A 13,257-nucleotide genomic window follows, 5' to 3' on the forward strand; every position below is an offset into this window, starting at 1 on the left:
GAAAAATGCAGGGTAAATGGTGGAATGCCAGAAAATTGCTTTGGGATGCAAAGTGACTCTTGTGTAGCAACTCATACATAGGCCACACCAATCAATGTGATCTGTGCCCTGAAATGATCATGGCTTGGAGCAGAGGTCTTTGAGTTGGTGTGACATACGTGGGGTTCTGACACACTTCCAGCGTTTGTGCCATTTATGCAGATTCTTTTCCCGTTCAAGTTCTTTTTTAATCTCAATGTATTATCGGGGGGGGGGGGGGGGGGGGAGAAGAAACACTACTACAGTGTTCACCCAGCTATATTATTGCTGTCAAATGCAAGAAATCCAAACCTGTTTAACATCCTCAATCCAAATGCTCCATTCAAACCGTTGTGTTTAAGCAGTCGTTTTGCGCTACAATGTAACTAGACAGTTACTTCTCAGAGATTCTCAGCAAACAACAGTCTAAGCTTAGAGCTTACTGGTTACAATGCTCAGCTTTTCATGCAAGATTAGCAAAACACACAACCTCTAGCTTTGCACACCTTCTCAAAAATTGCTCTGATTATTCATTCGGTGATGAAATTACACATGAAATGTTTCAGCCATGAGTACCGCTTTGTCTTCTGCTGGGATCTTCATTGCTAAGGAGAACTTTCCCTGCTGAAATATATCTTTTTTCAGTTAAAAAAGCCGTGCTTTCTTCTTCAGGTCATTTCTCTTCCATAGCGCCAGCCGATTAAATTCTTCTATAGTCATCCCGAACACACGGAAGAACTCCTCTGGAGACAAGTGGCGCTGGAAAAAAGAAAAGTTATTATTGACACATGTCAAAAAGGAAGATGAATCTTCATGTGCCACAAACAAAACCTGTCTGCTTCAGTACTACACAATATAGTGGATTTATTCAATGAGTCATTACATTACGTAATTTACAGTTTGTCACCGAATCAGCCAATAAATTAATTGACAGCAGATCTGTTGCTACACAGGTCCACGTAAATGGGGTCAAATATGTAGAGTGCTTTGATTATTCCATATGGTTAGACATTGATTATGATAAATTACTCTTGCAAAGTTTACCCAAATGCACAGTGAGAGATATACATTATCAGTGACAGGCCAGTCATAGTGCAATATAACATAAAGCAGTCTTACTTACGATTTTTGAAATAGTGCATAATGCTTTTACATAACTGAATTTATCTTTTGTAAGTTGTATGTTTAGGTATTATATAGACTAGTTAGCAGTAAATAGGATGGACACGGTCGAGCGCCCTATCTATCAAGGTGGAGGGGAATCCTCGGCTGAGGAAAAGGAGGACACTTCAGAATACACACTACCTCAGCCAACCCCACTGCCCCAGCGCTCCCTCCACTCAGCAAACACTGACCTGCTTTATATCTCTGCCCATTCCATCCTACCATTGGTGGTTGAGCTTTCAGCAATTCTGCTATTCTGAAACTCCCTCCTGAAGCCATTCCGCCTATCCCTTTGCTCCTTGAATCCAGAAGCTGCCTTATGGTTGCTCTTTCACAAGGTTAGTCTGGAGGAAGACTCTTGTTAAGGCTACATGTTCTCATTCCTCCAGAACATTTAAAAAGTCGTTGATTACCCTCTGCATGAAGAAAACGTCTGGCTTCTGGCCTGAAATTATTCTAAACCTATGTCCTCTTGTTCTACAGTCATGATACAACCTAGAGTATTGATCTGGGTTTACTTTTTCAATCTCATCAAAAAAATTGTACATCTCTAAGCGGTCCCTCTGAGTCAACTCTCTCAAGATTGAAGAGTCCTAGCTTGTCTAGTCATTGCTCCTAGCTCATTCCTCTAAAACTGGGGATGATCCTAGTTGGCTTTCCTCTATACTGCTTTTAGGGTTTGACTTGTGTCACGGTGACCAGAACGGTGTGCAGGATACAACTTGCCGTCTGACGAGAGCATTGCAAGAACTGAGAACGACATCTGGGGACCTAACCTCAATTAGTTTAACAATATAACCCAGCATCCTGTTTGCCTTGTTTATTAGCCACCTCTCTCAACCCCCTGCATGAGCAAACCTTTAGCCAGGTCTCCCAGTCAACTGTGTGAAGTGCTTTAAGATATCCTCCAAGCATTAAAGGCCCTATATATATATTAAATTATGTTGTATGATTTTGCAATGTAACACAATGCAAATCTTAGACCAATGTCTTCTTTACATTACAGCACCAATGTAGATTTTGTGTAATCATTACTTTGGTCTTTAAATCATGTTATTGAGGTAAGCCTCCATTGCATTCACCTCAAGCCAGATTTCCACAAGGCAAATTAGCTGAATTATTCTAACCCTCAATTTTCTGTCCAACATCTGTTTTTTGCTACACCACAAAGGGAGTGGAACTTGACATAATGCAGTCCTCGAGGAAGTAGTTGAGAAATTCCACTGCTTTAAAAACAGAGCACCTGTTGCGAGTTCAACTTGACATAATACTTCCCTCTTCCCGTCTTCCATATTGGTGATGGTGGATAAACAATATGGGGATCATGTTGCTAAATTTCTTAATTTTCTTTTTTAATCTTTATTTCTGAGAGGAAATGGCCAGTGTGTTCTACAAGGTCATTTCCTGTCCAGTTCATCTCTGGAAATATTATGGTGCATGAAACTGAAAGCGCAGAGGAATTTAATTTAGCTGAGGGGCTAGTTTCAACGACAAATATGCAGTCACTACACTGTACAGATAAACTCTGTGGAGAACTTTTAAACATTTTGGTGTGATAATAATAATAATTTTTGCATTTGATATAGCGCCTAATCGTGTATTTGAGACATTTCAAAGCGCTTCAGAGGATATACTATAAAGTGGATTTTGACTGTTATTTATGGGCAAAATGTGGCAGCCAGGATTGCACAGCAATGTCCCACAAACAGATATGGAATGAGTGACCGATTTTATTTGGAGGATTTTTTGGCCAGGACACCAGAGAGAGAAGCTCCCTTCTCTTTTCGAATACTGCCATAGGATCTTTAATGTCCACCTGAATAGTAGATGGGACCTCGGTTTAACATCTCATCCAAAGGACGGCACCTCCAACAATGCAACACACCGCCAGCACTGCACTGGAGTGTCAGCTTAGACCAAATGATTCCAAGTCCTGATAAGGTGCTATATCAAATGCAGGGATTATTTACTCTTGGATGTTTATTCATGGCACAAATAATACTTCACTTTGCCAGGAAATACAGATGAAACTGTGTCTGCAGGTAATGTAAGCCACAGGTGTGTTAACATCTACACATCATTTTCCATGACAATAGAATACAGTGACATGTCTTTCTTTACTCCAAGTACTCCAACGCCCCACTCGTCAGGCTCCCCAGCTCCTCTGTACATAACACGCTGACCATCTAGAACTCCGCAGCCCAGGTCAGGCTCTGTGAGCCCATCAACCCCTATCTTTGTTCAGCTCCATTTGCTTCCTATCCCTCAGTAGATTGAATTCAACATTCTTGTTCTCACTTTCAAATGGCTCTATGACTCGCCTCATGCTACTGTACTTCTGCAACATCCTGCAAACCTACTGGTCCAGTCCCTCCCTCCTCTAAGCAAACACTGACCTGTGAAATGTCCCCTGCCCAAGCTGCCCGACTATCAGTGGGTGAGCCTTCAGCCCTTTCACCCCCACTAAATGGAACTCCATCCTGGGGTCCCTCCGCCTTGTCCCACCCCGGTTTCAGAACCTATCTTAAACCTATCTGTTTAATCGTACTATCAGCCACCTCTCCCCCTCAGCTGGGAAAAAGAGCACACTCTGGTTTGTGGCCTTTTCTGTGGCTCTCCATTAATATTACTTCATATTCTAATAGGGGTCAAATTTTACTCCCTTGAAACAAAGGACTTAGTTCCATCTGGTGGTCTGACTTATGTCACAGATCTTCTGAGAATCATCAAAATTAAGTTTGAGCTATAATCTTTGCCTCTCTAAGTGGGAGTTGAACAGTCACATTGTGGGACCTAGTAATCTGACTAAATCAATAATAAACAAATTCAGAAATAAATATCTATACAGAACTCCACCACCAAAGCTCACGAAAATAACAGATGGATACAACTAGTTTTTAAAAGACCAGTGTTGGGATTAAAGCGGTTGTCAGCAGTTGCAGTTGTTGCTCTGCTCGATGGAATCATTAAGTGACCATCTTGGTGAAAAACTTTAAATATAATTCTCATCACAATTTTAATCAATTATCAACAGTGGAAGCCTGCATACCAATGAAACTCCATTCATAATACAGTACAATGGTTGTGCAGTCTTGATCAGTTACAGTTATTCAGACTTCTGTTGTACATATGGTGATCCTTCCAATAAAATTCTAACTTAGCAAATTTCACTGTAAATAATATTTTGCTATAACAGATTAATCCAAGACATCGAGAGTTCAACCGACTGAAAACTCAGAATTAGGAATGCAGAGAAGTGTGACTAATTAAAACAGAATGAATTAGTTGTAGGAAGACAAAACATGGATCATATCAAATTCAACAGCACAGTCAGTGACACGGGATGTCACAATTGGGATTTAAAACAACAGCTGTGGGCTTCTCTATTTATAGATTCAATAAAACTCTTAAATTGGAATAACAGAACATTTACATTAAAATGACCAAAATCAGCAATGAACAAAGTTTGATCAAATTTGCGTAAATATAAATCCAATATATCTGCAGATGAGCATAACTGCAAATATCACAGGTTTACTGTAAGCACAGATTATATCCACATTTAAAAAAGAGACTTGATCTACTGTTGCAAGTCCTAATATACTGCTGTCTTACAGTATTATGATGTGTCTTATTTTTAATGACATTTTAATGACTTACACTTTAAGGATGGGCTTCATCTCGATTGCATTTGAAGATAACTAGAAATACATTTGTTTTTTACGAGTATGTTAAATTGACTCAACTTTACTGATCCTTATCACGGATTGCCTTATCATGCTATTGAGTCTCAAAATGCTTCACAAAATATATTGTAAAGTGAATTGTTTGTATTTCAAGCAAAATTAAGTATTTTGCTTGAACTACAGAGATAAGAAAGGCAGAAAATAAACCTAATAGTAACAAACTGCTGTCAACAATAGCAAGCCATTTAGGAACCACCAGAATCCCCCCAAAATAATCTATATTCAGGAAACACTTTGGAAAAGAAAATGACCTTAAATCGAGCAGAAAAAATATGCTTTCTTTGATTTTAATCAAAATAATTAATTGGTTTTCATGTTTTGTTAAGTTGCCTCCAAATTAGATCATCTTTTTGTTGTACTACAAAGTAGAAAATATATGAAGCTTTACATATAATCTGTATACAAGTAATCCCCTTCCTCCAATTCAGCAGTAATTTGATAAAAAACCAAACTATTTAAAGGGTGCAGTGCTATTAAAGGCACAACAAAAATAAACAATCCGCTGGTATCCTGACTATTATCCACTATACTATCCACAACAATATACGTGCATCATTACAAATTGGTTTTAAAAAGTAGCACAGAATTTCTAATCATTCAATCTTTCAGATCACAGTTCAGACCAATGTCTGAATAACACTCAGTCACTAAACAGCAGGCTTCGGTATCTATTTTCATGGCCACTTCAACAACCATTATGCACGCACATGAGCCTCTCATTATTACAATTCCCCTACTTATGCTGGCACTATTCCTTTGAGAATTAGCTGACCAAGATAGCACCTGGTAAGTACAATGCAGATTGATGCTGATACCAAACAAACAGCAATGACAGCGGATGTTATGCATGGTTCATAGCTGACAGCTGTCAAATCGGCTCCTATCTCACTCAAACAGCTTAGAGATCACAAGAAACAAGTCATCTAGTATGTAGATCTATATATCTTTTTGGTGGGAGAGAAGACATTAAAAAAATTATTACATAACCCATTTATTTCAGGTTATTCACTTTCTCTACAATAATCTATAGCAAATAAAAACAATTCATATTAAATTACGCAGAGCAGACGTTGACAGAATCGACATCAATAATGCAAATAGCACTGAAATCACTCACATTTCTCAAACCAAACAAATACAATTTTACATTCTAGGTCAGGATGTGTGTGACGGTGTTATAATGGATTGATCAGGCCCCACCTGGAGCACTGTGAACAATTATCGCTGTACAGACATCATGGGGTCTGATTTGTAAGATGTGGATAATTAATTAGAATCACTGAATCCCAGCTGAATTGGGATTGACTTTTTGGAACTTTACTTGAACACTGATCTCAGTATCACCTTCCCTGAAGTCAGTTTTTTAGTGGAAGTTCAGACTATTAGCTGTGATGCGTTGGGATTCGGCATTTACAAATCCTTTTGTGAATTTTGCAAATTAGATATCCTTGGCATTGGAGGGGGTGTAGGGAAGGCAGTGTGTATTTTGTAGGCAAACACTACAACCAATTTGCATACGGTGACAATTAGCATTCTGGCCTGTGTGTCAGAACACTATGGATTCATGCCCCATGTCAGTACTTCAAACTCATATAGTCTAGGCTGACACTCCAATGTAACGCTAGTTTGGGGGCGGGGGGAGAAGGGGTGCAGCATTGTCAGGGGTCCCGTCCTTCGGATGAACCAAAGTTCCATCTGCCTGTTCAGTTGGATGTTAAAGGTCTCATGGCACTATTCAAAAGAGAATGATGTTTCTCCCGATGTCCTGGCCAACAACAGGTCATTCACTTCATGTCTGCGGGTCACTGGTATATGTAAATTGGGCTGTTTTTGCCCATAAAACACACAGTCACTGCACTTTACTGTATATCCCGTGAAGCATTTTGGGATGTTGCCAAATGTAAGATTTACTATTATTAATACGATTAATATGATTAAAGTGGTGGTAGGCTTGCATTGCCAATGTCACAATTGATAGATTTATGGTTTTCATTGGTTTAGAAATTGATTTACAAATGCTGGTGCCGATGTGGCGGGGGAAAGAACTTTAACAAACAAAATTAACTCTTAATGCCAAAGTCATTATACAAAATTAATTCCGCACAACAACAACTTGCACTTATATTGCATCCTCCACGCAGGGTAGTGTCTCAGAGCGCCTAACAATGGTGGATCCTGATTCCGAGCTGGCGGGGTGGGAGGTGGCTGTAAGCATGGTCGAACAGGAAGGTTTTCAGGCGGGACGTGAAAAAGGGGAGAGGGGGCAACGCGGAAGGATTGAGGGAGAGTATTCCAGACTTTCAGTGCATAGTGGCTGAAAGCCCGACCTCCGATGGTGGGGCGGAGGATGCGAGGGTTGAGCAGGAAGCCGGTGCCAGTTGAGTGGATCTTTTGAATAGTGGAGCTGGGGAGAACGTCGAGGAGTTCGTTGGAGTAATCCAGGCGGGAGGTGACAAACGCATGCACAAGAGTTTCGGCTGGAAATGGGGCAAGGAACGGTCGGAGGCAGGCAATGTGACGAAGGTGGAAGAAGGCGGTCTTGGTCAGGGACCCGATGTGGGGGAGGAAGAACAGCTGGGGGTTGAATCAGACACCCAGATTGTGCACTGGTTCTGTGAGTCTGAGAGAGAGCCCTGGGAGTTTGAGTTCAGATCCTCAGGAGTGAAGATGTTGACCGGAGCCAAGGAGTATGGCTTCCATCTTGTCCACATTCAGCTGCAGGAAGTTTACACTCATCCAGGCTTTGATGTTTGCCAGACAAACTGATAGAACATCAGCAGACCTGGAGTTGGTACTGGAGGAGGCAAAGTAGATTTGTGTGTCATCTGCATAAATGTGGAAGTTTACCCCACGTCTGAGGATGACATTGCCCAGAGGGAGCATATAGATAAGGAAAAGAAGAGCGCCAAGGATGGAGCCCTGGGGTACGCCGCAGGTGACCGGGCGGGGGTGGGAGGAGAAACCATTTGCTGAGATGAAATGGAGGTGGTTTGTTAAGTAGAACTCGAACAATGCGAGTGCGGTCCCACAAAGTTGGAGAGGGGGAGGCGGTGGAGGAGGATGGTGTGGTTGACTGTGTTGAATGCAGCAGAGAGATCCAGGAGGACGAGGAGGCAGAGGGAGTCCTGGTCACAGGTATAATAATAAAATAATCCTTGCATTTGTTATAGCGCTTTCATGTCTTCTAGACATCTCAAAGCGCTTCACAGAATATGCTGTAAAGTGAATTGACCGTATATTTGTGGGTGAAACGTGGCAGCCAATTGCGCACAGCAGTGTCCCACAAACAGTCGTGGATTAAAAATGACCAATTTATTATTGTTTTGTTTTTTTGGAGGGATTATGATTAGGCGTGTGGAGTAAGGAAACTTGCCTAAGGTTTGGTTTTGATATCAGTTATGGTTTTGACATCTAGTCAAGTGTAATAAATTTTTCTTGGATCAATTATTATACAACAGCAAATGAGAGGTAAACATCAGTTGCAGTTCATTGGCAGCTGTCAGTTGATACTACACTTACACCTAATAAATTCCACTACTTAATGATAGAGCATTTCCAGTCGCACTGATGTATAACACTCTGGATCTTTGTTAATCACAGAGTTAGATAAACTAGTTTATTTTCTTCACCTGTAAAAAAAAAATCAGATACTGATTTACCCATTAAATGTATGCAGGTACAACCGGTGAAATATTATATTCTCTGTGATTTGGGGGAATGTGTTTTCTAGGGGTGCACCTGTTCCAAAGATTCCAAAGCTTTGGAATGGATTGCAGAGCTAGCACAACTACAATCACAACAGAACATGGCACTGCGAATCCACTCCCTACTTTTTAATAGCACTGACAACTTACACAGAAGGTGTGACAAAACTATATGTAGAAACCTGTTTGTTTATGCAACAGGCTGTTTAAGGGGCCAGCGAAACTCTTCTTTTTGTTGGTCAAAGTCATTACAATAGTAATTCTTGCATTAACATCTTGCAAAGCACTAAGATATCCTCCTGACATGAAAGGATATGTTAATTGTTAGGATTATTATTATTTACTTGGTACACCATGCCTTATCATGTTGTCATAACATCTTAAAACACTTCATGGGATTGACTGTAATGTATCGTGACTATGAAGGTGAATGTTGCAAGCAAATTGTGCGCAGCAATGTCCCACATAAAGCCATAAAGTGAATGACTAATTTTATCTGGAGGATTGCATTTTTACAAAGTATTTGGGTAAAGTATTATTGGCAAAATCTAAAACCACAGGTACTAATGAAAAGCCATTTAACAACAAAAAATGAAGGCAAGGAAATTGGAGGAAACTACATTTAACAGTAACATTTGTAAAATGCTTTGAGATGTTTTGATTTCAGGCATTGTATCAAATACAAGCAATATTATAAATCACTAATTGCAACTTCCGGTTTAGGAAAACCGAATTGCAATATTAGAGAACTGTGGTAAAGTCCAGCTTGTTTACAGATGTTTCTGGCTTAGCTTTTATTTTATTCAGAGTCTTCCAAAATGGAAGCTACAATTTCCAATGAATCTGGTTTGCAAATGTCACCCCTTTTGCAGCAAGTTTCTAAATGGCTCCTTCTACCAGTCACTGGCTGGTACAAACTTTTCGAGTTTGCATTCACGGTTGTTTCTCCTTATCACCCAATATCACATGCAATACACCTAGGTTGGGCAGGCTGGATTGTTAAAAAAANGCCACTTCTGTTTTGTCTGAAATGTAACTCCAATGTCAGAAAAAGATTTGTGAGTGAGGCAGGGAATTCTGGACCGTTTAATGCTGGCCTTTGGGTTTCTTGTCCTGATTTTTAAATGCCTCTATGGTCTTGCCCCAACCTACCTCTGCGGCTTCCTCTAACCCGACCAACCCAGCTGCTCCCTCCGTTCAGCGGGTACCGGCCTGCTTCACGTCCCTCACCTCACCTGCTCCATCATCTGGAGTCAGGCTTTCAGTAAATCTTAAACTCCATCCTGGAGTCCCTTCAACTCATCCGGTCACTTCAAGACCCTTCTCTTTCACTGTGTTTTGGCAATCTTCAATTCCCCCCCACACCCCACCCCCAGGTGCAAAGCCTGGATTGTCCAGTGCGTTGTCCTCCCAGCATGAAAGATGCTATATAAATCTGGATTTGTATTGTATTATATTGTAACTGTTCGTGATCATTTCACTGAGACAATCCAACCTGAAAAAAGAAAAGATTTTCAACACATCTATATATGGTGGATTCAGTCCATACAGTACCATGGAGGTAAAAGGCCAGCAATTTAACCAACTACAAATTTAATTTGATATCTTGCATTTTTTTTCAATTGGGAAAGTTTCTTTTTTCACGGCAGTTCCAAATCTTTTTCATATATTCTTTTCCACTAACATTTTATGGCGACCCCATAGTTTATTTCATAAAAACATGGTAAAAAAATGAAACGGCTATCATGTTTTTATATCATTCACAGATAGACTTTGCAATCAATTTCTCATTAGATGTTTTCACAGCTTCCTCCAGATGGAGAATGTCATTTTCCATCTGATTCCACCTAATTTAACATCTGGTGGAGGAACAATATCACTTCCAGCAGTGGAACGCGTTTGAGTGGGAAACCTGACTTAGAATTCTTACTCCTCATCACACTGGTCGGGGGCGGGGGTGGAGGTGGAGGGCTTGTTAAAAAAAATTAACAACCAATATTAGAATTCTGCATCTGAGCAACTAAGCCTTTTGGGCAAAACTCTGAATTTGCTCTACCAACACCAACAACAAATTAGTGGTTAGAGCACTCAACAACAACTTGCATTTATATGTCATCTCTCATGCAGGGTAGCGTCCCAGAGCACTTGCCTTGCAAGTGAGGGGACCTGGGTTCGATTCCTGGGCAGGGCAAAACTTTTGGCAAGTTCCCTTACTCCGTTTACCTAGCAGTAAGTAGGAACCCGGTTGTTAGTCGATTGGCGGATTGAATTTCTGGGGTAATAATGTCTTACAAAAATAATAATAATTTGATCACTCAATCTATGACTGTTTGTGGGATACTGCTGTGTGCAATTGGCTGCTGCGTTTTGCCCATAAAATACAAAGTCAATTCAATCTACAGTATGTTCTGTGAAGCTCTTTGAAACGTTTCAAAGACATGATAAGGCACTATATCAAATTCAACGATTATTATTATTAAATTGCATTTATGTAGTGCCTTTTGTATTAGGAGGTTATCCCGAGACACTGGACAGTGAAGGGTTTTCACCTCAGCAATGAGGTGGAGTTGGGAGGATGACCGAAGGAGAGGTCAAAAAGGAAGGTCTTGAAATGGGCATTGAAGAAGGCAGCGGATGAGGTGAGGCTGAGGAGCCCCGGCATCAATTTCCGGAGAGTTCCACAGAAAGGCTGAAGGTCTGACTACCGATGATGGGGCAGGCAGGGCAAAACATACAGAGTAGGCTAGTGCCCGCCGAACGGAGGGAGCAGACGGGTTAGTAATGTTTTAATAGATTGCTGAGGTAGGTAGAAGCAAGACCATGGACAGAGTTAAAAGTGGGAATGAGGAGCCAGTGATGCCAAGGGAAATGGGAATCAATGGAGCCAAGAAAGGTGATAATAGGCTTGTGTAACCTGAATGGTCTTGAGCTTTTGGAGGGAAGAGTTCGGAAGTCCGGTGAGCAGACAGTGGACGTAATCTAATGGACATGATGAAAGCATGGATGATGGTCTCAGTGCTTGAGGAGAGATGTATTGGCGGAGTCCGGCAATTTTGCGGAAGGTAAGTAAAGCTGAACCGCACACCGCGGTTCCACACTGGCTCCATGAGGTGGAGTGTGCATCTATGCATACGTCTAATGTAAGTAAGTTCAGGGTCCACATTCCAACTGTGCAATACGTGAACTTGCATTATAATGAAGGTTTCGCCCACAAAATACACAGTCACTAAGCTTTACAGTATATGCTGTGAAGTGCTTTGAGACTTCTTGAAGACACGATAATGCAAGGATTATTATTAAAATGAAGCATGTTATATTGTAGTTTAAAGAATAGAAAGATTCTTAAAGAATAGGCACTCTTTGTCAAGGGCAGGTTTTGTGTGCGATTTAGATTCACATCACACTGCGCAGCTCAGCTTTACCATGGATAATCATGGGCTTTTTGTGGCAATTAACTGTGAAAAGTACAATGTGAACACATCTTAAAATTATCTAGAATGTTTTGTAGCTATCAGTAAAAGAGGAATGCATCCATTTTACTGTAATATCAAGGTGAACATTGAAATACTTCTTAATGGTTTTGATGTGATACACATTTGAGTAGAAACATCACATTCTTCACCCCTTAAACCGTTGCTCTTAAACATTTCTCTAAAGCAAAACAATATTGTGTTTAAGAATAAATCCAGTTATTGTCACTTCAATCTTCATGTCTTTTTTGAGAGTGAATTGAAAGCTCAACACTATTTGTAAAAGTACTGGGTCCTCCAGGATAATAATGGTGGGACATGACTTTGTTTCTCTATAATACAGATACACTGTGCAAATTAATACTGTCAGTTCCCACTTTACAGTGCGTCAACAAAGGGACAGCAAACTGATGTGTCAGCTGTTTTCAATCAAAAGCACATTTTTTGGCAACAAATGGTACATTTTAACAGTTACATTTCTTATTTTTATAATATAATTTTTAACTGTACTTTCCCCAGTCTGTGAAAAATACATTTCATCACAAGACAGCAAAAGCCAAGGGTCCAAAAGTAATACCTCTAAATCCAAGATACTATCACAACATAGGTATTAAAGTAAACCCTTTTATTGTATCACTTTAGATAATCCTGTCTGCAGTTTTAGTCAAAACCTCAGTGTACAATAGTCACAGAAATGTTCTTGTCTAATGTTTTGGCAATTGGCTGAAGCTTGCATGATTTGCCTGAAAGAGATGTTATCTATTTTTGTCTTGGCAAAGAGGGGTTACTCTCTTGTGGATGCTGCAGCGATGGAAATCCATTTAACAGGAATGATACCAGGGCGCTGGGCAATGCTCTCAAATCCCATTCCTAGCCTTGCCAGCAGGAGAAGGTGCCAGTGCGAGGCCAGGCACTCCCCGGAGTGAGAAAAAATATCAGATGCTTGGGAGCATCATTGGCAGAGAACCCGATACAGCTGCAAAGCAGGCAGAAAGCTGAAGATAGGAAAGGCAGAATATCTTTTACAAATAATTTGGACTCCAAAAAAAATAACTTTGTGCTGAACCAAATATTGGTTTAATATTTGGTAAAGAGCTAGGAGTGTCAGTTAGAGTGAGGTCACACTCAATCTAGAAGTGTTCGAATTAAAATTGT

At 40.4% G+C, this 13,257-nt stretch overlaps 1 protein-coding gene across 6 annotated transcripts in view; it reads right to left on the reverse strand.

The window, feature by feature from the left end:
• Positions 1-274: 274 nt before the first annotated feature.
• Positions 275-13,257, reverse strand: part of LOC121849591 (actin-binding LIM protein 2-like) — a 160,006-nt gene continuing 147,023 nt past the window's right edge. For all 6 annotated transcript variants that reach the window (XM_042337721.1, XM_042337716.1, XM_042337713.1 and 3 more), the window contains one exon: positions 275-777. In XM_042337721.1, coding sequence (XP_042193655.1) covers positions 664-777 — 114 coding nt within the window. In that variant the 3' untranslated portion in view covers positions 275-663. The remainder of the gene's footprint in view (positions 778-13,257) is intronic.

Source organism: Callorhinchus milii, unplaced genomic scaffold (assembly GCF_018977255.1).
Source record: "Callorhinchus milii isolate IMCB2004 unplaced genomic scaffold, IMCB_Cmil_1.0 Scaffold1, whole genome shotgun sequence".
Taxonomy (NCBI): Eukaryota; Metazoa; Chordata; class Chondrichthyes; order Chimaeriformes; family Callorhinchidae; genus Callorhinchus; species Callorhinchus milii.